The sequence below is a fragment of the Camelus ferus genome, chromosome 16 (assembly GCF_009834535.1).
Source record: "Camelus ferus isolate YT-003-E chromosome 16, BCGSAC_Cfer_1.0, whole genome shotgun sequence".
Lineage (NCBI taxonomy): Eukaryota > Metazoa > Chordata > Mammalia > Artiodactyla > Camelidae > Camelus > Camelus ferus.
The window spans coordinates 38,299,441-38,326,473 of NC_045711.1; the positions used below are offsets into that span (position 1 = coordinate 38,299,441).

General features: G+C 45.6%; 1 protein-coding gene across 3 annotated transcripts in view; it reads left to right on the top strand.

The window, feature by feature from the left end:
• Nucleotides 1–27,033, top strand: part of SMG6 (SMG6 nonsense mediated mRNA decay factor) — a 191,333-nt gene that overhangs the window by 78,798 nt on the left and 85,502 nt on the right. For 2 of the 3 annotated variants that reach the window (XM_032457456.1, XM_032457454.1), the window contains exons 11-13: nt 6,865–6,981; nt 8,532–8,700; nt 20,057–20,258. In XM_032457456.1, coding sequence (XP_032313347.1) covers nt 6,865–6,981; nt 8,532–8,700; nt 20,057–20,258 — 488 coding nt within the window. The remainder of the gene's footprint in view (nt 1–6,864; nt 6,982–8,531; nt 8,701–20,056; nt 20,259–27,033) is intronic. The other variant, XM_032457457.1, reaches the window with a different exon arrangement.

The following is a 27,033-nucleotide window of genomic DNA, read 5'->3' on the forward strand; positions in this document are numbered from 1 at the left end:
TTCTGGTGAGTTTTGAGGATTCTTTATATAGTCTAGATACTAGTCCTTTATAAGATATGTAGTTTGCAAATATATTTTCCCAGTCTAATTTGCTTTTTCATTCTACTACAGAGCAAAAGATTTTAATTTTTATGAGGTCCAGTATACCAGTTTTCCTTTTATAGATTGTGCTTTTGGCATCAAGTCCAAGAATTCTTCATTTAGCCCTAGGTCCTGAAGATTTTCTTCAATTTTTTGTCTAAAAGTTTTATGGTCTTATGTTTTACATCTAAGTCTTTGATCCATTTTCAGTTACTTTTTTTCCAGCTAATTTTTGTGTAAGGTGTGAGATTTACATCAAAGTTCATTTTGGTTTTTTGCTTGTGGATGTTTAATTGCTCAAGCAAGTATTTGTTGAAAAGGCTATCCTTCTTTGTTTGACTTAACATGAGGCAGAATGACTCCTCCCACTTTGTTCTTCTTTGGCAAAATTGTTTTAAATGTTCTAGGTCCTCTGCCTTTCCATATACACTTTAGAATAAACTTGTCTTTGTCTCCAAAAAAACTTTGCTTTCAAATCCCAGCTCTGACACTTAACTGGCTTTGTGACCTTGGACAAGTCATTTAACTTCTCTGAGCCTGTCAGAAAGGAGAATAATACCTCTTGTGCAAATCTTTTGTAAAGCTTTGAGATAATATGTATATATGTATAAATGCTCTGTGCCTAACACCACTCTCGCTATATCTTAGTTATTATTCCTGGCCACAGTGGAATCATTGTTTATGATCCATAAATGGAGAGGCAAGTGTACTGTTATGAGCAGCAAATGTTTCTTAAACCCCTTCGTGGTGCTAATGTTCAAGGATGTGAAGTCTTGACATAGCTCTTGTCCTCAGAGGGCTTATAATTTTGTTGGGGAAGCATGCTGTGTGGGTAAAAATTCCAGGACTAGGTATCACATGTTAAGTTCCAGATACGTGGGGCAGACAGTGGGTACATCAGAGAACTTTCTCTTCCTGGGTTTTGTTTGCCCTTTGGTACCCTGTTCTGCAAGGTGGCTTCTGTCTATTATTGATGAGAATGTGTGGGGGTGGAAGGGGGTGTGTACAGATTTAGGGGAAGGCAGTCAGGTGGGAATATGTAATTAATTTTTATACTTTCCCCAGTAAACCATCGACCCTTTTTATGATGTCATGAGGGATTCCTTAATTTTGCAGCTGCTTCCTGATTACGTCAGAGAGGAGCCTCTCACCCCACAGCCTGGAGCTGTACTCATACAAGAATTGGAAACAAATGAAGTGCTGAATATCTAATGGCTTCCACAGGGAAAGCCAGTTCAGACTTCCCAGGCCTCCTTCTGCAAGGTCTTCCTCAAGTATTTCTGACCCCCTGAAGTGTCTTTGTTCTGGAAAGACAGGACTGGCCCAGAGCCAAGTGGGCGGGAGCCTGGGGACTCCTGGGCGCACACCTCGCTCCCTCCAGGTGTTCTGCAATCCCACATCTCTGCTCTCTTCCTGGATCTCGTTTGGTGGGTGTTACCCTTTTTGAGGTCTCAGGATCCTCTGGAACTTGAGATTATCAGTGAGAGTCCTTCCCTCCCCCACATCATCTCCACCTTCTCTTCTCTTGATTTTCTTTCTGCAGCATTTCTCACATCTGTGCACTCCTTTCCATTCCGTTTTCCACCTCTCTTATAAGAAAGATGTTATGTTTTTTTGGCATTGTTAAGTTTATGAAATGTTCTACATATATAATTCCTCTTAATTCAAACAAGTTCACATCCTCTTAGCTTCCCAGCCAGTTTCCCTCCCTGTTACTTTTTTCCAGCTACACTAATTTGTCCTAAGTGCTTTAACTAGATTAATCTTCATAAAATACCTTTGCTTTACTTAGGAACATTGAGTAAGTGTCCTCCTCACTGCCTATTGGGTCAGGCCTGTGTTCCTTGCTGTGACATCGCAGGCCCAGTGCTTGGTGTCCCTGTTGCATGACACGCTGAGCGCAGTACTTGCCATCTGGGTATGTGCCTGGTGTGCCCCTGCCTGCGTGCCTCCATAGCACACTCACTCCCTCCTTAATCCTGGCAGTTCAGTCTGTGTTCATCTTTTGCAGCCCTGCTCCTCAGAAGCGCTGTCTTCCATGGAAACCTTCCTGGATAGACACTAGCTGGAAATGTTTTTGTTTTTTTTTTTCTGGTGAGGGAAAGCATCTTATTTCCATCTCCCTTATGGCATGTAGTCATACATTGTCTTAAACTGTAATTATTTGAGTGTCTTTGTATTCTTCCTGTCTTCCTCATTAGAATATCTTCTCAGGGACAGTGTCCTGTTTTCCTTTATATCCTCCATAATTGGGCTAAATAAACAACTTTGGAATTAATGGGAGAGGTCCTTTTATTTGGGGGTTGGGATTTCCTTTGCTCCAACATCTACCCACTAAAAGAAGTCAGAGTTTTATAATCCTAGAAAATCCAAAAGAAGTAGCAGGCAGGACAGTAAGGTTTCTTAGAGGGGAAACAGTACCTTCCATGTTCCTCTGTCTTATCTCATGTACCTTGTTCTGGGATATGTCATGAATTGCCTTCTACCCAGTCAGCCTGCATTCTGCCATTGTGCATGAATAATTTGCTTGCGTATATTGGTGCCCGATTTTTCTGCTCTTTTCATTCTACTCCTTGGGGAATAAAATGACGCCTTGATGGCATGGACATCTCTGCTTTTGCTGTGAGATTTTGTCTGGTTCCTTTACCAGACTGACTGCCTTTTCCAGCCAGCAACTGCCACAGGGAATTCAAGGGCTCAAACAGCAGCAGTCAAAAGATGCTCTCACTGCCCACTTCCTGTAGACAAGGAGGTTTTGGTGGGCTGCTCAGGAACTGTGCCAGCCCTGTGTCTGACTGGTGACTGACTCATGAGAAAAGCAGCCTCATGTCTGAAAGATAAGAGCCAACAAATCACCTCCAGGTGGTGTTAGTTTGGAGGTGACTGACCATTCATTTCCTCTCTCTGGGAGGAGCCAGCAGGGATGGAATCAGTGAATAAGTAGTCTTGCCTGCATTTTTCTCCAGCTATTAGTGAAACAGCCGAGCAAATAGTTGGTTCTCTCTGTTGGAATGGTAAGTGGACCCCTGTGCCCTCTGAATGCCTTCTGTGGCTGTCAGGGTATCAGACTTGTGTGTCATCCATCCTGTGTCCTCCCTTCATTACTCTTCTCATCCTCTTGCCAGGAAGCTGGCTGTGTGCACCAGGGGAACTCTGCTTGTTCCATCACTGCCAGATTTTTCTGTGACCAGCCAAACCTCATCCCTACCGATTTGGTTTCCTGCAGATCTCTCCCTGACCCAGGAGTTGATCAGAAGCGATGGTTCTGAACCGCTGTCCCTTGGCTGGGCTCAGTAGGTCCAGGCAGGTGGGCCTGCCTGTTGTCCCCTCCTCTTCCCTCTCCCCGCTCCTGCCTCGCTCCCATTTCCTGCAGGAGGACGCTCTGCCATCCTGGAGCCGTCAAGCACAGCTTTGCTTTGGCAGCACCGTCGCACACACACTGGTGGGAGAGGGGACGTGTTTATCACTTTTCCTGGAGATTATCTGTTTAAGCACTTCTCTGACAGTTACAATAACAAGGGCAGTGTGTTGTGTTTCCCAGCAGAAGGACACTTGCTGTTGAAAGATGTATAGCACTAATTAGAAATACATAACATCCGGCCACATGGCAGCCTTCTCCTGGCCGCTCCATTTCCTGATTTCATACAACTTTGACGACAGTTGGTTTATGTTTTCCATGAATATTTTCTCAGAAAAATGAGAAAGTCTCCCTGTTACATAGGAGCGAGAAGAGTATTTCTGCCTGAGCAGGTATTTGGCCAAAGAAATAGTGGGAGCTGTGGTCACCTGCCCATCTGAGAGCAAGTGGGAAGTGGCAGAACCAAGCTCAGACCTCAGGTGACTTTCTTGGTAAGAAATATTTCTGTCTGACTTCCTTAGCCAGAACCATCCCCCTACACCCTTGAACAAGCCTGCTTTTGGAAAGAAGGGGAAAGGCTGTTTCACAATGTTAATGAGTTCTTCAGCTCATGTCAGGCTCCTGCTACCTGACACAAAGCCAGAGGAACCCAGGCAAATACCAAGGAAAACAATGCTTTTTCCTTCCCCACCCCACATCACTTGTTGGCCTGGCCCAGCCCAACTCCAGGGATATATATGGGCATTTGTAAGACTGGGGCCAGCTTCCTAGGCCTAGCCCCGGAGTGGGCGGACCTGGGCCTCCAGATGCTGCTTTCCTACCCACGGGTATAAGAGTGGGTATGTCTCAGGGCTGGCATTTTATGGCTTCTAGTCCACAGAAGCCTAAGTGAGGCAGAGGGCATCTCCTGAAGATACCATAGCACTTACATATTTCTCACAGGACACACTGGGTCCGAGTTGCCATGGTTACTTGGGTAAATAACTATAGATGCTCAGTATGTGCTTCTGGTACCGCTGAGCCTTAGAAGAGGGCAGGCCTTCCAGAAAGCACTCTATATGAAGTGGTCAGTCAGAGACCTGACCGAGACCCAGCATTCTGACCCCCGATAGCTGTGATACTGCCACCTGCTCAATCAGAGCAGAACAACTTACTGGTTTGTACCTCCCATCAGTCAAACCAGAATATAGTGGGGAGTGCTGTCAGACCCTTCCTGGGGAGTTGGAGGGGCTGGGGTGGGGGTGAAGGGTTGAGGTGACATAACCATGGCTGAGAGCAGAGCAGTCATGAAGCTGCTTTTCAGCTGCTGCCCTGAGAGGTATCTGCTTCCAGATACAGCAGAGAGGCTCCCGCCTGGTCCCCAGACCTTATTTCAGGAAGCTTAAAAAAGGAGCCAGCCTGGACCTCTCAGAGGCCTCAGTGTCATTGTTCTTGAGCAGTTCATTCTTGTCCTTGAGCCTAGCCCTGTGTACTCTGAGAAGGAATCTAACCTGAGGTTGACATTTGTCATAAAAATAGAAATGGTCTGGGTGAAAATAACCTCCCTTTGCCCCATCTTATCCTTATCCAGGCTAATGAGGGTGTCTTGTATTCTTGGGCTTCTGCCAGTCCTTACAGCTAAGATACCCCCTCTCCATCTCTTCTGAGGGCCTTCTGTGTGCAGGTAACTTCTGCCTAAGATGCCCAATTGATGAGGGGACACGAATGTGTACTCAGATGTGTCAGCTACCAGGATGTAGCTTATTCTCCCATTCTGGGCGGTGCTCTACAGGGGCCTGGACTGAGCTGGGGCAGCACAGACGGTGCTGCTGCCTGTAGTCAGGGTGGCAGGGAGAAGCTGGCATCTTTCCTTGAGATGGCTTACACATCTTCCCCTTCCCTACTTTCCATCCTCCCTGTGCTTGGTTCTTGGGTTCTTGTTTCCTCTCTCTCTAGCAGAGGTTTAGGGCCTTACCAGAAGAGGAATGAGAGTGGTGATCTATTCTAATCACATGGATTGTTACCACTTCCTTACTGCCTGCCACAGTTGAGTTGGAAAGTTAGAGGGTGACATTTGGGACCAGTGGGCATCTGGAAGGATGGTGGGAAAGCCACAAAAGAAGAATTGCTATACTGATGCTATTCATATGTTGGGACCTTCTGAGCAGCAGCCTGTTCCTTCTCACTTCCAGGGCTTTCTAAAGTGGTTTGGGGCTGGCTTTGCATACTCCAGTCATGTTTGCTCCTGTGGCCAAGACTGTTAGGAGCAACTGTGGTTGTGTAGCATCTCCTGGAGTCAAGACTTCAATTAGGCTCCACTGAAAAGACTAGTGTCAACAAGGAGAGAGGCGAGAGGGAGCTCCCCCTTTGGCCATTGAGGTTAAAATGCAGACAGGGACAGCGATCAAACATGTGGCTAATTATCCTTTTAACACTTGGAGATTCTGAGAATTCTCCTGTATTAGGAGGGAATTAACAGACCAGCTACCGCCAGAGCAAGCGAGCCTGGCCCCTGATTCCAACTCCTGTGCATATAGGGGTGTCTCTTCCTCTGAGGCTGCAGGCTGGACTGCTGCCTTCTGTTTGTCACCTGTTCCTCTCAAGTCTGGATGAAGTGTCTATCAGGGAGGGCCACTGACAAGTGGTTTGAGGGTGTGTATGTAGCTCCCACTAAGGAATTGCCCTGGCCACCACCAAGGTGACTCCTTTCCCTGACCTGCAGCCAGAAGGCAGTTGACCAGCTGAGGAAGAGAAGGGGATAAGGTGCTGACATTGGAAGCCAGATTTATTTCTCAGCCCTAGGGGAAAGAATTTGTGAAAATTAAAGCTGACACTGATTAAGTGCTTATTATGTGCCAAGCACTGTCCTACGTAGTTAACTTATTCAGGTTATTGAAAATAGATTATTTGTAAGTGTCATGTGTGTTCTCTGAGGAGGACGAATAGAGAAAAGGTAGGGATGGAACCAAGGTTGGTGATTCAAGAAGGTAACTTTTAAAGTTATATTTTTCTCATCTTAATTGGTGATTGTATTCCTGCTGTCTATACATTAGAGAGACTGAGTTAATTAAATAAGAATTTTTGTTACTGTGGCTTCACATCACCTGCAGGCAGCTAAAGGCAGAGAGCATGCAGCTCTGGCTTACACTGCTCACCTTGGGGTAACTGGTCCTGGGGAAGTGATGTGGTTCCGAATTTACACAAGTGAGCCCTATAACAACCTCACTGAGTGTTTACTCACATGTGAGGCATTGTGGTAAGTGCCTCACGTGCATTACTGTATTTAGCCTTTCAGCTACCCTCTGAAAAGGGGAGTATTACGACCCCTAGTCTTAGATGAGGAGAAAGAGCTCAGTGACACAACCAAGGACACCGACCTCATAAGGTAGGGAAGAGGAGCCCTGGGCCCACAGGGTGCTGATAGGGTTTCCTTTGCGTCTCCTTAGACTGCTTCTCGGAGGAGTGTCGCTCTGTGATCCAGGAGCAAGCCGCAGCCCTGGGCCTGGCCATGTTTTCTCTCCTGGTGCAGCGCTGCACCTCCTTACTTAAGGAGTCGGCCAAAGGTAAGCAGGTGAGGGGCCCCCTGGCTGGTGGGCTTTCCAGCTCCTGGGTCCTGTCCAGACAAGCTCTGCCTGCCATGCTGCTTTCTCTGTGTCTGCTCCCTCTGCTCCCCGCGATTCCTCATCCCGGCAGCCCCTCTTCCTTTTGCCCGTCTCATCTGTGGCCCGCTTTCCTCCCTGTGGAACCCTACCCTCCCTCTCTTCTCCTTTACTAGTCAGGATTTTCACTGTATTGCTGGACTGCTGCATGTTTCTCTTGCAACTTAAACAAACAAACAAACAAAATACAGAAAAGTGAGTTTCCCATGGTGTTTATAACGGATGTTTTGGTTTCCCCCCCGTCTGTATGTCCTTCTTTGGTACCTAGTGAGGGCTATAACCACTGTGGACCAGCCATCTCAGGAGACCCACTGGACCACAACAAGAGTTCTTTTTAGCCCTTGGCTTGAGCAGTATTCCAGTATCCTTTAAGGCTGCCCTCAGAATTCCAAGCTTGATTGCTGAGCCGTGTAAGATAGGGCTGAAGGGTACACCTTTCTCTTGCTCCCGGGTCAGTTTGGATGAGTAGTGAGGCCCCTCTATTGTTCCCCTGCCACACCAGCTTTTTGTGAATGCCTCTAGTCTTATGGGCTGCACTCTTTTGGAGGGAGGGTAGGGGTAACTTTATTTTGAAACAATTTCAAACTTACAGAAAAGTTCTTAGAATAGTACTGAGAGCTCTCTTACATACCCTTTGCCCAGATTCCCTCAAAAATGATTATCAATTTTACCATATTTGTTCCAAGTTCTCTCTCTTTTCGTACACATGTACACTTAATTCTGCTTCTTATTTTTCTTCTGTACCATTTGATTGTAAGTTCTGGACGTGGTAGCCCTCCCCCCTCAAATACTTGACTGTGTATTTCCTAGTCACAAGGACATTCTCTTCCATGACAGTACTGTTACTAAAATCGGGAAGCCAGCATTGATATAGTACTATTATTGATTCTACAGACCTTACTAAGTTTGTACCAATTGTCCTAAAACAAGTTTCTTTCTGGTCTAGGATCCACTCCAGGATCACATGTTATGTTCAGATGTTGTGTCTCTTTGGTCTCCTTCAGTCTGGGATGGTTTCTCGGTCTTCCTTTGTCCATCATGATCTTGACATTTTTGAAGTGTACAGGTCATTTATTTTGTAGAATGTCCTACAGGTTGGGTTTCTCTGCTGTTCCCTCATGGTCAGATTCGGGTTGTGCAGGAACCCTGGTACCATCTCAGTACTGTGCTGAAGGAAAGCTGAAAGTGGGGGTGGGGGCTGGAGGCCCGAGGAGCAACTTCAGACAAGCCACAGGTAGAGACAGCTGTCTGCAGGGCAGACCCAGCGCACTGGTTCTCTCTTTGTCCTGCTTTTCTGAATCCTCTTAGGTGCTGGCCTTTGTCCTTTGCTTCTGGGCCCAGCTTTCCTGTAGACTTGGTCTCCCTTCCCTAAGAGCTTGCTGCCATTCCAGGGCCCCAGGCCTCACAGGGGCCACAGCAGACATAGGCCCAGTTCTCACCCTCTCCCTCTGCAGCTCAGATGTCCTCTCCTGAGGATGAGGAGGACCAAGATGACATCAAGGTGTCTTCCTTCGTCCCGGACCTGAAGGAACTGCTCCCCAGTGTGAAAGTCTGGTCAGACTGGATGCTCGGCTACCCAGACACCTGGAATCCCCCACCTACCTCCTTGGATCTGCCCTCACGGTGAGTCAGCCTTGGCCCACCCGTGTGCCCACAGCTCCCCTCCCAGTCCTTTTTTTCCCTCCCTCCCGCAGTCTGCTTGTTTCTGTCCTCCTTCTTCATTTGCACTTGGGTTTTCCCCTTCCTTGACCACCTCCCTCGTCCCCTGATGTGCTAGGCTATTTTTGCCTGTTCTCCGGTCTGCTCTTCCTCCTCTCTCCATCTCTCTTGCTCTTATGCCATAGCTTGCTCTGTTTTGTTCTTTGTCCTTGCTCTTACTAATTTTCACTGCATATTGTTCATACTTACTGTCTCTGCAGCTGCCTCCTGAGTCCTGGTGGGTGTCGGTCAGTGTTTGTGAGAGATTCTGTCTCTTTCTCTCTATTAGTTTATCTCCTTGCATCTCTCAGGCTACCTCTTGCTGCTGCTCCTGCTGTCCTGCGCCCTCGGTCTCACTGCCTCCCTCTCACGACATTGCAGCGTGTGGTTGTCTGTGTGTGTCTGGGGATTTGTCTTTGGAAGGGTCTTTTGGTGTGCCTGTCCATGTCTGTGTGTCCATAAGCTGTGTCCATATCTGCGTCTGTGTCTGTCCTTGTATGTGGGTCTCTTGGCAGAGTTCACATGTCCCCATGAGGAATCTGTTTCAGTGTGTGTGTGTGTGTGTGTGTGTGTCTCCATGTCTGTTGTGTCCATATCCATGTCTGTGTCCAGTTCTCGGCCTGTGTCAGTCCATATCTGCTTTGGTCCTGTCCATGTCTCTCTCTGTGTGTGCCTGTGTCCTGTGGGAGTGTTTGTGTTCCTGAATGTCTGTGCCCAGGACTGCCTGTGTCCATGTCCATGTTGGTCCATAACTGTGTCTCTGTGTGTCAGTCTCGGTCTCTCTGGCAGAGGTGGACCCTACTGTATGTGTGGGTCTGCCTGTATCCACCTGCCTTGCCTATGTCTCCCTCCCTGTCTCGGCTTGTCCTCGTCTGCCTCTTTTTGCCTGTCTTTGCTGTTTATGTGTATCTGTGTCAGGGGTCAGCAAGCCCTCATGAGCTAAGAGTGGTTTATATTTTTAAATGGTTGAAAAAAAAATCAAAAGAATAAGATTTCATGACTTGTGAGAAGTATATGGAAGTCCCATTTCAGTAGCCGTGAAGTCGTATTGGAACATGGCCATGCTTGTTTGTTTACACTTTGTCTGTGTGCTTTCACACTGCAGCAGTAGAGTTGAGTACTTGTGACAGAGACTGTATGGTCTGCAGAGCCAAAAATATTTACTGTCTAGCCCATTACAGAAAAAGTTTACAGCTCCTCTCTATATCCATCTCCCCTTGTGTCCTGTTCTTCTCTGTGTCAGTGTCACTGTGTGTGTGTTCATGTTCGCACAGGAGTGTCTTAATGTGTGTGCACTTAGGTGCCTATCTCTGGTCAACTCTGTTGACTCTGCATTTCCCTCCCTCCCCCTTATTCTCTTCCTTTCTCTGTCTCTCTCTCGGTTTCTCTGTCTCTGTCTCTCTGTTTGACCTTTCCTTCTCCCTTTCTCTTCTTCCTTCCCTCTCTGTCCCCCATCCTCTGCAGTGTAGTCTCTGGCAGGTGCAGTGCACTCGGGGTTCCTTCAGGCTCTGTGTTGGGTGTGTATATGTGCGTTTGGGAACAAGCATCCATACCCAGCATCTCATCATTCTTCTCCAGTGCTCTTCTCTGGGAGGGGAAAATACTGGAGGATGGAGTATGGATACCTAGGATGCTGTTAGCAGCGTTTCTAGGGAGTGGGGAGGGGTGCTTCTCTGGGCTGTGGGCCAGCCGTGTGACTCTCCCGGACTCGTGGGTGACCCGCAGAGGGAAGACTGCAGCAGAGATTTCTGGCCAGCAGTTATTGACCTTTCTGTGTAGACGACATAGTGTGACTCTTTCCTGCCTTTCCTTTCTCACATTTCTTCCTTCTCCTCACCCCAAGAAGCACCCCTGGACTGTTAAGCCTTGCCTCCCCAGGTCCCCCCAGCTGTAGTTCTGTAACCATGTGGGTGATGCTCACAGCATCAAACAGTTCTCTGCTTTCCTGTGAACCCTCCTAGGTTTCCAAAATACACTCCAGGCTGAGGCCTGGTGCACCAGGGTTGAGCCGTGAGCTGGGCAGCTGTGGCCACACAAAGGAACAGACTGCTCTACTGGTTAGGGGGCAGCTGTTTCCCAGCAGTGTTCCCCAAAGAGTTAACGTGTACAGCCTCAAACTTTTCAGGCCATTAATCTGCAATGCCGACTAGGCAATTTGCAATTTTGGAAAGAAACTGACAAGGAAGGGCTCTTCTCTCCAAATATCTGAAGCCACTGCTTCTGAGCATTTGCAGGGGTCACAAAGTGTTCCTCCCTTCCACTCGAGGGGTGGGGAGGCAGACCATCTGTCCCTGGAGCTTGGGCCTTCCCTGGGTCACCCCACCTCACAACCACAGGTCCCTTAGATATGGTCCACCCAGCCCCTGTTTACCCATATCCTGGCCATCAGGCCTGTTAACTCTCTTCTGCAGCCTGTCTCCCTTCATCCCTCCTCCCTCTCCGGCTCCCTTTGGCTTTTGTTTGGCTGAGGAAATGGAAAGCTCACACAGGAAGTGCTGGGCCTCATTTGCTTGAGGTGCTGAGTCTGTTTTCTCTTTGGATGCTGCAGTAAATGGCCCGTTGCCGGCTCATGCGAGCTGCTGCCCATCTTTGGGCAAGGGCTCAATCTGCAGCTGGGCACGTGGTCCGAGCTACAGCCATCCCCAGCTGGGCTTCACCTCCAAGGCTACAGAGAGGCAGAGGGGGTTGGGACATTCCAGTCAAATTTGCTTAGTCTTTTCAGACTTTTCTTCACAAGGACAGCAAATCTGACCAAATAATATGTTGAATCTGATTGCCTAGTAAACAAGTTCCTATCACTGTAACTTACTTTTTGACAAGTCTAGTCTAGGCTAGAGAAGTCAATGTGATAGAGCATAGAGTCCCCTTCTGCAGTGTGTCTCTTTGCAGTCAGGATCAGCGGCTGGTTGTCTCTGGAATGCAAGTTTAAGCATAAAGGAGGGGCTTTGCCGTCCTGAGGCCTGACCACAAGACATGGTGGTTTGAGGGCTGGTGCCACTGTTGAACAGAGCAGACCTGGCCTTGACCACCACTGAAGTTCATCCCACCTCATAGCCTTCAGATCCAAGTAATGGATAAATGGAATAAGAATTTACCTCCCTTCTTCCTAGTTTCTCATATAGCTCCCTAACACTCACTGAGTGAATATGATAGTTGAGAGATTGGCAAGGTATGGTGGTTTTGTAGGTTTCAAAGTTGCATCATATACCCACTGGAGAGCCTTTTCTTTTAAGGCCATAGGGAGTAACATCTCCCGATAATTCTGTAGATGTCGTAACAGTAATCCCTCTGACACTCTTAAGGTCCTAGTGCTGCTCTTCATTTTGGAGGATTTAAGAATGCTCTCAAGAGAGTAGGAAGGAAATAGCTTCCACTTAACGCCTTTCCTTTGCTTGATTCCATTGGTCTTTGCCTGCATTTGTTCTCTGCAAGGACAGATTTCTCATTGATCGTAAGTTAAGGTGACCAGATAACTTACATTTCAGCCTGCTTCTCCCCCAGAAATCCCCACTCCCAGGTGGTCTCCTTGGCACATTCGGACCCTTCTTTAATCTTGCTCCTTTCATTCCCTCCACATCTTTCCCTGTGTAACCGTCTTTCCTTGTACAGTTAGAGAGTCATTTCAAAGCATCCTCTGCTTTCCCAGGGGAGTTCCAAAGCGCATCATTAATCTCCTGGGTTCTCTCCTCTTTGCCCATATATCTCTCCTTTCTGGTCAGATTTGCTTTTTCTAGGCAATAGCCACTTAGGCACACATGGAGCACTTTGATGATGACAGAACATCATTGACACCGCAGAGTGATAAGGGCAGGATTTCAGGGCCATTTGTGCCTTCCCACAAAGTGGCACTTAGTAGGTGTGTGTGCTGAAGTCAGCACGTGAGTACGTCGACTTCCAATTTATATCTGTTAGGAGTTATAATTGGATGGCTTTATATCCCAGGAGATTTTGGTACAGAGGATTGTTGCAGGGTGTGGAAAGTTGCCTTGAGCCACTGTAAAAGACAGTGTAGAGTGCTTTGGTCTGTTTAGAACAGACCACAGTGTTTGGAGGGGCCATCTACTTGTAGGGGTGGGGGGAGGAGTGGGGAGCACAGTTTCTGTGCCAGGCCTCTTGTTAGAAGGGAGGGGCAGCTATTCCCCACTTTACTAAGTCAGCATGAGGCAAGTGGTGAATGTCAGGTGGTAGAGAGGAGCAGAGCAGCAGGCTTCCACGAGCCTAAGTGTGGACCCCTTGCATCCCAGGACCTTTGGCAGGGCCAGGGCAGCAGGACAACCTACCCCATTTCATAGTCTCTGCTGAAGCCAAATCTTCCCTCATCTTGATCTCTAGTTCTCAGTAAGTGAAAGAGTCAGGGGACTTTGAGAACATCCAAACCTAGCCCAGCTGTGGCAGTTGGTTTATTGCTTTCAGCTGGTACTTGAACCCAGGTCCTGGTCTTGGAGGCTTTCCCAGGTTTAATCCCCAGAGCTTTCTCTGCAGCTGTATGACACTGCGCTGACCCCGAATGAGGATAGGAAAATAGAACCAGTGCCAAGCCAGAGTCTCTTTTTCATTTGGAGTCTGGCTGTCTGCCCATGACCAGGGTTACATAATGGGAAACATAGCTGGGGCTCTGGAGAGCCCGCGTTTCACCAGGCTGCCCAGACCTTCGCATTCTGATGCTATATATCTTCCTAATTGTAGCTCGGATGCATTTATCACACTGTTGGATTGGAGTACTGTTAAAAAAAAAAAACTCAAATTCCTGGACTTGCTGCTTTTCCGTGGCTTGTCTTGTATAGTCTACAGAGCATGCTGGAAAAGTCTTGTAGGGAGCCCTCTGAGGTGCTGTCACACGGGGTGACGCGAGGGTGTGCAGGGAGTATGCGACAAGCTCATTTCCGCAGCGAGCCTACATGTGTTGACCCTGTAGACGAGATAGAAATTCTTGAGTTAAAAAATAACTCGTTTACTCACCCTCATAGGGCAGTTCTGAAATAAGAACTAATCCCAAGTCTAATCGGCACCCCTTCAAGGACGCTTAATACGTCTTCCCAGAAGGGCATTTTAGGAGGTCACTAAGTAATAGTCCATCAGCACTTCCCTGAAGGAAGTGGTGGTGACTGTGGGAAGCCCCTTTGCTACCCTGGCTCCCCACCCAGTCTCCCTGGCTCCGGGTTAGGGCGTCAGCACTATAGCCTGGCACCAGGGGGTTCCTCTTCCTCCAAGTGCTGAGTGTGGGGCACACGTGATCTCTCCCACGGCAGGAGCCTCTGTCCCCTCCCTGCTCCTCCCCCAGGACTTCTTGTGAGAGGAAGGGGTGTTGGCTTAAGGCTCCAGTCTGACCCCAGCAGGGTACAGCCGCTGACCCCAGGGAGAGTACTTTCCAGCTCTGGGCTGAGGTTATTTGGGTCCAGTGTGTGCTAAACTAAGAAGACGTGTTGGAGTGGTTACAGCTGAAAATTTAGAGAGGCAGGAACCGTGAGAATCCGCACCAGGGAGGCCGCCGAGGGCTACACTCATGCCGTGGAGATGTCGAGGTCCCCTGGGGGCTGCTCTTTCCCAAACACACAGTGCTGATGGGTTTAACACACCATAGTGACGCGACAGAGGCTATACATCTGAGTGTAGCTTGGGAGAACTGAAGTCAAATAAGGCGCTGGCCTAGAGAGAGGTTGAGGGAGGCACAGTAGAGGTACTTGAGAAGCCCTGGAATGAGGTTACCGTGACCTGTTGCCATAGGGCTGCAGCTGCACTGCTTAGAACATGAAGTTTATGTTCTTGGAGTAGTGCAGGGTGACTGAGCTTCAGATTGGCTTTGCCCTATTGGACAGAATTAGTTTAAGTTGGGCACTCTCCCAAGGGCCCAAGTGGACTTCTTTGTGTAAATTAGAAAGGTAGAAAGGATCTTCTTTAACTAAGTCTTACAGGTTTTAGTGGTCACCTAATAAACAGCTATTATTCTCGGAGGATGGTGCCTTGCTGCTTTTGTTGTAACTCCCTAATAACTTTGTCTCCTGTTTATATTATGGTGGCATCTGGAAAATACACTGTAGTTTCTCAGTCTCAGAGCCACATGGGTCTCCCCCGCCCCCATCCTTTTGAGCTGCCTTGTCCTGATACTAGAACCGGATCCTCAGCCCCTGAAAACAGAGTTGGCATGACATCTTGGCTTTCTAAGGGGCTTCCTAAGCTATTTCAAGCTCAGGTACTATTCCTCTGACTCTATCAGACTTGTCGGATTCAAGTTCATTTCTGCAATCAGCTGCTCACCTGCACTCCTCGACAGTTAGGTGGGAAGTCTTCCAGGGCTATAGTGGTTTTATATTGGCCATCAAACCCCCTGTGGAGAGTTGTGAGCTATAATATGCTGATCCATAGGCAAACAAGTTAAAAAAAGGATATGATATATCTTAAGAGCATTTCTTTTGCTATGGCCTTTTGTCTTACCCTCTGTGTCTGTAGTCCATGGACTTTCTCTTTTTCGGTTTCCTTGGCCAAGTTTCTGTGCCCTCTTAGCTGTATTTCCAGAGCTCCTCACCCCAGGAACCAAAAGACCCAACTTGTTTCCCATCTGTACCACTTCTCTGATCTTCCATAGCTCCAAAACACAATGCAGGGCTTCTTCTCACTCAACTCTTTCCGGGTTTGTTCTGCAGCTGTGGAGTTTGAATGTTAGTGTTTAAACAAGCTGGTATTACACAGGAAATGGCCACCTCCACAGGCCCCTGCAGGCTTGTAACATGGGGTCATTGTACTTGATATTAATCACCAGTCAGCCTGTTCCCCAGTAAAAATATGAAGGGGTGTGAGGACTCAGTCCTCCTTAGACTGAAGGATGGCCTGAGCCCTGGTCGGGCCTTAGTACTCCAGTCTCCAAACTGTCTCCCTCCCTCGGTCCCGCCCCTGATGGAGTTTGCAGAGAAGTTTATACCTGACCTCTTCCCTGTAAAGCTGGCGGATCTGCCTTTCTTTTCTGAGTTCTAGGAAGGAGATAGATTGTTATGGTATAACTTGCATCATGTGTCTCACACCTTAATCTTTCCAAGCACGTTGTAGTTGAGTAACATCTCATATGAGAAAACTCCAAAATTGTGGAAACACAGAAACTCATTGGTCCACCTGAGACCAGGGCTTCTCAGTTCCTTGGACTGAAGCTGCTTTTCTAATGCTGTTTGCAGAACTAACCCCAGCCTGAAGGGTTAATCTGATTCCCCAAGTCAATATCCCCCCCCCAACAACCAGCCAAGAGTGTGTGTTGGTTCATTTCTGTGAAATGTGTTTCCCCAGTCACCTGGGCTGGCCTGGGCTGCATTGTATCGGCCAGCAGCTGCACTGCACTCAAACTGACAGCTACATTAAACCTTGGAATTCTGAGGCAATAAAAAGTAAATTAACTCTTATTTTTTTCCTTTCCTGGTGGAGTACGTGAATGCATGTCTGTGGGGAAGTGAGTGAGCCTTGGTCCTGAGTGCATGCCTCTAACTAGCCACTGCTGGTTTGTCCCAAGCTAGAATCTGGTGTTCAGACTCCAGCCAGAGGTCTGCTTTCCTGGTGTGTGGTGTGTTGTGTGGGGTTGGGCCACTGGGTCACCCTGCAACTGCTGATCCCTGCTCACTAGTCAGTCACATCACAGCTGCTTGAAAGGCTCCCTTGCCACCATTCTGAGAGCCATAAACAGACTCACTGGATGCAGTTTCATATTCTCTGGCTGCCTTGTGGCTGCTTGGTGAAGAATGCACCCTAACTTTAGTGGGATCTTTTGGGCCCTGGGAATGTCCCCAAAATATGAGTTGGGACCAGAACAAGCCAGAGGGCCTTGGCTGAGCCTGTAGTGCTAGAGGGGTCCATTTAGAACCAAAGGTGGCTTGAGATTGTCTGAAAACTTTTGGGGAGTCATTTCCCAAGCATTTCTAGAAGATTTGGAACTGTTTAAAGTTCCTCCTAGACACCAGGATTTGACTTTGGGCTCCTTGGCTCAGGCCAGCCTTGAATCCTTAGAATCCAAGGGCTGCAGGAGGGTGAAGGTTGGAAGGCACTCCTAGCTGGGATAAGGAACTAGCGCAGAAAAAGCTAACTTTTCCCCTTCTGCTCAGACAGGAAGCCCTGTGTTCACCCACAGAACTGACCTCTCAGCCTAGAGGCCTGATTAGGGTAGCCGAGGTGATCTTGCCCAAGTTCCAGGAATTACCTCATCCTTTTGCAAATACCTCAACTTTTAAGTTCAGACATCTCACCTAGTTTTTCAAAGTACTTTTTCCTTTTAGTATTAGTTTCCTGACACCCCTCTCCTCCCCGCCTTCTGTGGAGAGTCCCCGTATAACCCATCGGTGTCTAGTCAGTTGTGTTCGCGTGTGTCTGTGGTGCTCAGTGAGAGAGGAGGTAACCGAGGAGGAGATGTGGAGTGATCTGGTACAGTCCTACCGAGATACCAGAAGAAAGCAGCCATTCAGAATCCGAGTTCACACACAAGACCAGTCTGAAGGGCTCAGGCAGAAATGATCTTTCATTGAAGCATTTTGTGTATTCCCCTGGTTCTGCTCAGTCTAGCTTGAATTTCTGAATTGGGAACTGGGGACGCATTCTGTGTCTTCTAGCATCAGGTGCTATCTGACAAATCAGTACTAGGATAGGAGCTCTCACTCACTTCATTTTTGTAGTGAGTCTTCAGGTTTTGGCCAAGGTGGGTGGTAATGGGCAAAAGGCAAATGTGGGCAGGGGTCCCTAGTGGTGGTCAGCAGTCTCTGGGAGGAGTCAGCCTTGGTTTATCTGAGCCTTAGGGGACAGGGGAGCATGGTAATGAGAACCACATGGTACTACATATTTCTTCGTCTTGGATCCAAGATGGTAGGGGTGGGAGGATAAGAGAGGGATGTGGGGCCTCCCACTGTGGCAGCCGTGGGTAATTTTCTGCCGCCTCTCCCTGGCTGGAGATGCTGCTGCCCACACCCCACACCCGCGGCTACGTCCTAAGGCAGCCTTGACCTGTACAGCACCAACCAAGGCCCCCAAGCCAAGAATTCAGCTGGGAGACTTTTCACCTTCTTCCTTCTCACTGTCGTCTTTCCTGTTTATTTTCCAAATTGCTGCTCTGCAGCCGAGCAGTGCCTGTTGGCCAGAGCTCACCAGCGCTGTGGGATCAGACTCAGGCAGTGGGCTCAAGTGGCCAGCAGGGCACTGGGGGAGGAAGCGGGGAGCTGGAAGAGCCTCCCTGTGCGTCTCCCATGGGCAGCGCTAACCTCGGAGGCGGCCCTGAGCAGCCCTATCACATCCGGTGCTTGTCTCTGCAGCCGGGACCGGAGGATAAACTATCAGAGCTGTGGGGCAGTGCATCATTCCTCTTATTATTTTCTTCTCTGCAGATGGGGTCGTGGAAAGTTCAGTTCCTTTTAACCCTCAAAGTTCTGTTTATTCTACAGCTGGTAGCCTGAATACTGTGTTTCCCATTACATCACAAAGGGGCTCAGGCAGATCTCTGCACAGAAACGTGTTGCAACTGTTTATTTTTTTCCATATTTAAACATTTCTGACAGCCAAACTCGGCCGAGCCAAATGATGAAGCTTTGTGAATGAGTCTGGTTGTTGGTGTCTGTGCAGAGAGAGGCTTTAGAAAACTCTTGTCCCTCCGGTGATTCTTCCCAAACATGTTCTTTTCTCTCCGCAAAGCCTATGAGGCAAGTTACTTGTGCAGTACACGTGTGTTGATTATGTGCCGTTGTGTGATTAATGGAGCTGTGTTCCGCCTGGTTCCCAGGACACTCTTGAAAACAAGATGTTTCATTTCATTGCCTTTTCCTAGTGCAGTGATTACAGTAAATAAACCAGTGCAGGTTCCTTCCACCTGGAGCCATTCGGGGATTACCCACACCTCTACTCCACTTTCTCCCCTAGCATCACCTTCAGTGGCATGTCCCTAGAATGCCTTCTGTTCTGCCATCTCCCAAAGGCTCCCAGTCTCCATGAGAAACAAACTGCTTAGGTCTGAGGCCCCTCCCTAGCAGATTGGCTCATGCACAGTAACTCCTCTGGGAAGATTCCAGGATGTAGCTTGTTCTTACAGCTTTCTTTGCTTCTTGGTTCTTGCCATTCCACCACTCGAGCCTAACCATAAAGCTTTTTCTATATAACTCGCTCCTTTTGCAGTAAGGCATCCATAGGGCACTGCCTGTTCCAGACTCCCTGGTTAGGTGGTCTTCTGGAAAAGAAAGCCACGTGTTGTATAGTCCAGGGCCTGTAGACTTGGTAGGCCCTGGATCTGACCACAGTTTGGCTATTTGAGCTGTGTTTTGTGCAGGCAAAAAGAAAGCTCTGGGGATCCTTAGCACCCACCACAGCAGGGATCTGAACCACAGTAGATTTTTGACAAATGATGGTGACAAAGAAATCAATCTTCTTTTTCTAATTCTGCCCTGGAGTTTGAACTGGGGAGAGCCAGACTTTGCATTTTCAAGATTCCTTCTCAGGTTCAGCCAGGACCTGGTGACATGCAGTTAGGGATAATCAGCCATCCCCAGTTTGCCCAGGACTGGGGTTTCTGGTGACATAGGACTCTCAGTGCTAAAACTGGGACAGTCTCAGGCAAACCAGAATAGTTGGTCACCCTGTGTCTAACCATCCACAAATGAGGGAGAGGAGAAAGAGTGGGATTGCCAAGACAGCACTGATACTGGTTTGTCTGCTGAAACACATAGGAAGCTTTACTTTCCTGGGAGGATCTTGGCAGGCCAGGAATGAGGTTTTTGTTGGGTGTGTGTTTGATTGTTTCCCTACTTATATATATGAAGTGATTTCTAAAGCATTGTCAGGGACGGGGGCGGATGGGGGGTGGTAACCACATGACCCTTTGTGGTGTGACTGGCCCCTCTGGCTGTGTGGGAGGAGGGGAGATTGGCACTGGGTTGCTGTCTGTGTGGCATATACTTGGCTGGACAGGAGTTGGGGAATTCTGGGAGCTGCCTCAAGCACTAGTTGTCTTGAGTGTTTGAGTAAGTGTCTCAGGCACACTGTCTGGAAAGGTGACAGGACCTGCATTAGGCAATTGATTCTCTAAATTCTTTTTCTCTCTGGTTGGGATTAAAAACTCCCCCTAATCAATTCAACTTTGCATAGATGGACACACACCCATCAGTTTTCTGCCATGGGTGCAATTTTGTATTCTAGCTTTTTGGATTAGATTTCCTGACAGACACCAGAGGTAGATGACATTTGCCACAAGTACCTCCCTGCCCACAAGTGCTTGGAATACTTTAACTGGTCCCTCTTTAGAGCTGCTCTTCTTTTCTTACCTTATTTCTCACAGGGTTGCTGTGGATGTGTGGTCGATGCTGGCTGATTTCTGTAACATACTGACTGCGGTGAATCAGTCTGAGGTGCCACTGTACAAGGACCCGGACGATGACCTCACCCTCCTTATCCTGGAAGAGGATCGGCTTCTCTCAGGCTTTGTCCCCTTGCTGGCTGCCCCTCAGGACCCCTGCTACGTGGAGAAAACCTCGGATAAGGTCAGCCCCAGGCCAAACATCCCTCCCCATTCACCCCTCCTCTTAATTCTCCAGACTTTTTTATTCTTGGGAAGTTTTCTGTGCAAACGGAACATGATTAAGTCATTGAGAAGGGTGTTAAGGGAAAATATCGACCTTTTAGCCGCTGACATCCAGCTCTGTGTCCTGAAAAAAAAAGCCCTCTCGACTTCCTTTGGTGTGTGTGTGCGCTTGCTGGCATGTTGTATATACGATCATTTCCTCACTTGTTTAAATAGTGCAGCTTGTGTTGGCAGTGCTCTCACTCAGCTCCAAATGGTTTGCATCATGCTTAAAGCACCCTCCTTCCTCCCCCCTTTCCTCCTTCCCCCCAGCCACAGAACTCTGCACTAGGAAAACAGCCAGGGCTTTTTCCCTTCTCTAAGGAGGAGAGTGATAAATAGGTGACTAGAGAGAAGCAGACACCATGTGTTAACTTACAAAAAAGCTTTTAGGAATATGAAGCATTCCCCGCTGCCTGGTTTCTATTTTTCTTCCTCTGAGGACTGTGTTTTAACCTGAACTTTTTTCTCATCTGTCTGTTTATAGAAAACAAAGCCCACTGCCTGTTACCCTGGTGGGGACTGTGAAACTCTTAGTCTCTGCTTAACAGTTGGGGCTCTGGCCAGGTGTGGAGAATAGGGCAGTCCGTTCTGTGTCACATTCCTGTGTAGTGGTTGCTAGGCTGGGGAAGTCGCGCCCACAGGCCCTGGAAGCAGGGTCTCCTGTGCTGAGCAGGGGAACGTGGCGACTGACCTCTCTGCAGAGTTGTTAGTGTCACATCCCCTGGGGGAGAGGCATTGGAGGGAGAGTCCATAAGTGGCTTCTCAGAAGGAAGTTTTTTGACCTAGATGAAGTATATATAGGGATGTAGGTAGATGTTAAAAAAAAATCAGATAGTTAAAAAGAAAAAAAATATATATATACATATATACACATCAGATAGTAAAAACTAAATTTGAAACATAAATTGCAAACATGAGATTTTATATTGAATATAAAAATTTTTAAACTCACTCTTAATGATAAAACAATATATATTTACTGTAGACAAGTAAAAAGAAGAAAACTTTATCCACTGTCCCCTCTACTCAGTGGTAATACAACTATTATTTTTGCTAATTATATAAATCATATTAAACTTCTAGTAGATACACACACTTTTTTTTTTTAACACAACTGAAGGTCATACTACACATGCTATTTGTAATCTGCTGTTTCACTTAATATCTTTTAATGTCTTCCTATATGGAACCATTTTGATGATCACTTAGTATTCTTTCTACAGCAGGATTTCTTTAACCAGTCTGCTTTATTGAACCAATGGACTGTCCCAAATGTTTGCACTACTGTAAACATAGTGATTCCTTGTGGCAGAATATTTGTATATGTTCCCTTTGGTTAAATTTCTGTAAGTAGATAAAGGTTCTAGACATTGGCATATAAAAACTTATACTCTTTGGAGGCATTTAATGGCTAAGGGATCTTGGGAGTATGAGAACTGCTCTCTCTCAAGAGGAATACTCAGTTTATGTTTTTCTAATGAAAAGTTGGAATAAAACCTTGCTCTTGTAGTCTCAGGAAGGGTGATAATGGGGAGTTGTAATGTGTGAGGCTGAGGACAGTTAACAAAGTTTACACTTTGTGGAAGATGTTCGGTTAGAAGAGTTGGAAGAGAGACTGGACAACCATGGCTTAGGCCAGGCAATCCTAGTATGCAGTGTCCTTCTGTGATCACAAGGTGGTCTTAACTCTGGAGAGTGCTTTGGGGAGTTGGCTACTGAGTTAGCTGTCTTTCAGTGCAGTACAAGGAAGGAATCCTAGCCAGCTTCAGACTTCCTGAGTCCTGTCTTCTCATCAGCTCACCCAGCTTTAGTGCTAGTATAGGGTACAGTATATGATGTAAAACAGTGTATGATAAGTATGTGATCTGGCCAGAGAAGAGCACAGAGCCAGCGTCCCATGCCCTCAGCCTTTGATACCCAGCTGGGGCAGTTGTAGCTCGTTGAGACTAAGGTAGGTCTCTACTTCAAGGACTGTGAAATAGGTTTGTCCAGCGCAACATTTCCAGATCCAAACTCCTGAATTCCTCTCCCACAAACCTGGTCTGTCTTCAGTCTTCCCATCTTTCTAAATGGCAGCTTTGACTTTGTGGTTGCTTGTGTCAGAATTCTTGGGGTTATTCTTGGCTCCCATCATCTTCTCACACCTCCATATCTAATCCGTCACCAACCCAAGTCTTCTTTACTTTCAAAATATACACAGATACAACTCTCTTGCCACTGCACCCTCGTTGGATTCAAGGAAATACCTTCTGACTGGTTTCTCCAGTTTCTCACTCTTCCAATTTTCCAGTTGTTTTCAGCACAGTAACTGGAATGATATTTTTAAAACATTTTTAAAACATCAGTCAGATCATGTTACTTCTCTGTTCACTCTCTGACCAGCTCTTTCTGCCTTCTTCATGTCCAGTATGCTCCAGTCACATTGGTGGCCTTGCTGTTCCTCAGACAAGCCACACAGTTATGACTCAACATCTTTGTACTTGCTTTCCTCTTAACCTGGGACAACCTGTCCCCAGATAGCTGTGTGGCACTCTCCCTCCCTTCTAAATGCCACCTTGTTAGAGAGGTCTTCCTGGACTACCCTATATGTTACATGCTTGCCTTTTCCTTTTACTCTACTTTATTCTCCATGACAGGGAAAAATAACATCTCTTGAGTATCTAGCATGTTTCAGCCCCTGGACTAAGTACTTCTGTCCAGTATTTCATTAAGTCCTCACAATATGCCTGCCAAGTAGGTATTAGTACCTTCATTTTATAAAAGATGCAACTGAGGCTCAAGAGACGAGTGAAGAATGATGATAAACTCATATGGGTCATCTCCATGGCTGGTCTGGAAGATTATTATGGATGTGTCAGAGGGAATCTTTAGGAACTCATGACCTTTTAGATATCTGAAGAAGATAGACATCTTCTCCAGCTTCTAGTGTTCATTTCTGAGAAATATAAAGTATCTCAAGGACTTGTCAGTAGCAGCAACATGAACAATTTCATTGCTGGTTGAGATGACTCACGTGGTTGGTGTAGCCTGGGTGGTCACTCAGTAGGTACTCACTGAGCACACCTACATTGCACCTGCACAACAACGTAAGAGAGCCAGACATACAAGGCGAACACTATTCTAGATTGGGAGACAGTTTGTGGCATATACAAAGATGTGAGAAGCAGCCTAAGTTGATTTGAACTATGATTAAGGAGGAACTCTTGAAATTCTGTTGAGTTGATAGTTTCCCAATGAAGGCATTACTTAAGGAGCACGGATATGGCATTAACCTGTCACTGTATTTCCCAAGCATGTTCTGCAGAACTCTAGTTTTATAGGTTCTTCATTGTTAGGTGAAAAAAAAAAGTTCCATAATCATACAAGTTAGGGTAAAGCAATGTTAGACAGAACCCATTACTGCAAGACTTCTTGGAGCTTTTAATATAGTGTACATTGTGAAGAGGGTAGCCTTTGCAGTCTTTCCCAAACTTGTTTCACCCTTGATCTTTTTGCTTTACTGAACATCTTTCAGGATTAGTATTCTGCCTAAAAGAAACACAGCATAGTAGAAAACCCAGGTTTGGATGAGCAAGAGGTGAGAAAAGAGGTTGCTATTGGGATTATCCAACAGTAAGATAAAGAGTACAGATTAGAGTAAAAGCAATAGAGTGGAACTGGTTACATTTAGAGAGAAACATCACAGATGCTGAAAATTAGAGCCAACTAGGAGAAAATGATCTTAGATTCTTTGAGTAAGCTGCTGTGCACCTAAATTCAGAGGTTAAGTAGCTTCCCCATGCAGCTAAGAGAGGAAGTATAGGGTTAGAACCCTTATCTGTATGACTTCAGAACGTCATGTTCTGATGATTTGATGTCTAGGATTTGCTTCAATAATCTGGGGAAGGAGGAGCATAGGCTTGTAAATGGAGGTGGCAGGGGAGACCGAACACTGATTATTATTAAATCTGAATAATGGGCACATGGAGTTTGTTATAGTGTTCTACTTTTGTATATGTCTGAAATTTTCCTTAAGAACAAGTTTTAAAAGAATAAACAGGTAAACAAATAAAACTCTCTTCCTACACATTATAGTGCATAAGTGATAGAAAAGGTAATCAACCCTTAATAATAGTAAAGTTAAGATTTTGCAGTCACTAATCATGTTCCAGGCACTGTGCTAAGCCCTTGGCACATATTTCCTCACTGAAACCCCATAACCCTACGGGCAGTTAGGAGAAGTGATAAAAAGGAAACTGTTTTAGGAGAAAGATGATGAGTTCATGTTATGCATTAGTCAATATCAAAAAACTAGCATCTTCAAGATATGTGCATGTTAGATAAACAAATTTAGACTGTATAGCACAGGGAACTATATCCAATACCTTATAGTAACCTATAATGAAAAAGAATATGAAAACAAATATGTATGTGTGACTGAAACTTGATGCTGTATACCAGAAATTGACACATTATAAACTGACTGTACTTCAATTAAAAAAATAAAAGATACATGAATGTGACTGTGAAGTTATAGGTGGTACCAAACAAGGATTTATTTATTTAGTGATAGGCCCTGTCATTCCTTATGCTCTAAAGCTCTAGCTATTTAGTGAGAACCAATAGATAAATAACCAATAAATAGATATAAGTGATTCTCATTCTAGCATCCCCAGGAAGATTGATCTGTGTGATCTTTGTCCTCCTCCCCATATTGTCTGACCAGGAACTAAGTGAAGAACTTTCCAACAAGCTGCTGCCAGGGCCACTCACTCTTCAGCTTGATTAGGGAATAAATTATAAGTCATATTCTGTGCTCATGTTATAAGTCTCGCAATCACATCCCATTCATTCTTACAGTCATCTTTGCTTTCTATCTGGATGTAGGATCTCAGGAAGCTTTGTCATTAATAAAATACATAGTTGAGATTAAAGATGAGGTTTAAATTGTCCAACTTCCGAAGCTACTGGCTTGTCTGCTTATTTGTTAAATGGTATTTTTGGTGTGATGTTTGTTGGATGCATAATTACCCAAAAATATTTTAAATAGAAAATATAGAAAAGTATAAGGAAATAAAAATCACTTGCAAACTACCACCTAAAATTAACCAATGTTAATGGTTTAGTATATATCCTTTCAGTCTCTCCCCACCATGCTTGTACTTATTCTCTTTCTTTCATAAAATTCAGACCATACAGTGTATGTTTTATTCTTTTTTAATATTTTAAAAATATCCTTTATATGTATATTCACACACACATATATATGCATATATATATATACACACATACATGTATATATAGTTCGAGGGGAAATGTTGCCTTTGTTGTTTGGTGGTTTGGAAAATACTAATTTTAAGTGCTACTGGTGATTAATTTTTTGAAAAACATGCATAATCCTCTATTCTCAAAATATCAACATCAAGAATGAAAAAGAAACTGACTGCCTTACATTGAAGATGTGGAAATTAGGACTGCTTACCATATATATTTTCTTTTCCACACAGTTGCATTTTGTTTCTAAATTTACAATAATTATTTATTTTTAAATTTTTATTTATTTGGGGAAGGTAATTCGGTTTGTTTGTTTGTTTGTTTTTAGAGGTGGTCCTGGGGATTGAACCCAGGACCTTGTGAATGTCTACCACTTGAGCTATACCTTCACCCCAATAATTATTTAGAATTAATTTTATATTGTGTTTTCAGTGCTCACCATCAGTCTTTTAATTCTGTGGCTTTCCTGTTCTTGATTTATTTGTTACTCAGTTGCAACATTGTGGAATTTTTTTCAGCAATGATAAACATGGAGGCTTTTAAAAAATTAAGATGATTTTTGAAAAATACAGTAGTAATACACATACTCATGCAAAAGAATCAAACAGTTCACAAAAACATATAGGCAGAAGTCACCCTTCAGGGATAAGCACTGTTAACAATTTGATATTTATCTTTTAAGACCTGTTCTTGCCCACTGAAACATATTTATAAGCATATATACATACATGATCAAAATGATGCTATGATAATGTAGTCTCTTCCTTACTTTGTTTGTTCTATTAAACAATATATCAAGGACATTCTTCATGACTACTTTTTGAACACTTGGGTTTTGAAAGTGTTCTTATTTTGCCCTTGCACACAAATGACAACTTAGCTTGGGTCAGCTTTTTTTCTCCTTTAAAACAATAATTGGTATTCCATTGCATTAAATGGTTAGGAAAAATTAGTGAAAAGTCTGATTTTTCTTCCTTTGTAAGTAAAAAATTTTTTTACACCCAGCATGGGTAACTTGCAACTTTTTAAATCTTGAATTTCAAATTGTATGAGGATTTGTTTAGATGTGGGGCTCTGTTCTTTAATTTTTCATGGTTCATAATGAGCTTTTCAAATAAGCAGATGCAGTTCTATCTTTGGACCAGGAAAGTTTTCACCTCTTATGCCCTTGATTGCTCTTGTTGTGTTTGTTCTATTCTTTTCTTCAGTAATTTCTTTCCTCCTAATATGTATATTGGATCCCCGTTCTTTGTCCTCTACATATCTTTCTGTCATCATCTTAATCCCTTTTTGCTTTTCCTCTGCATTCCTGGAGGGCTTCTCAAGTTTGTCCTCTCTGGAATTGATTCAAATTTTTACAGTGCTGATTCTACTCTCTACTGCTTCTAATTCAGCTTTTAAGTCTCCTATTGCATTATTTGTTCCCTTACATTATTTCC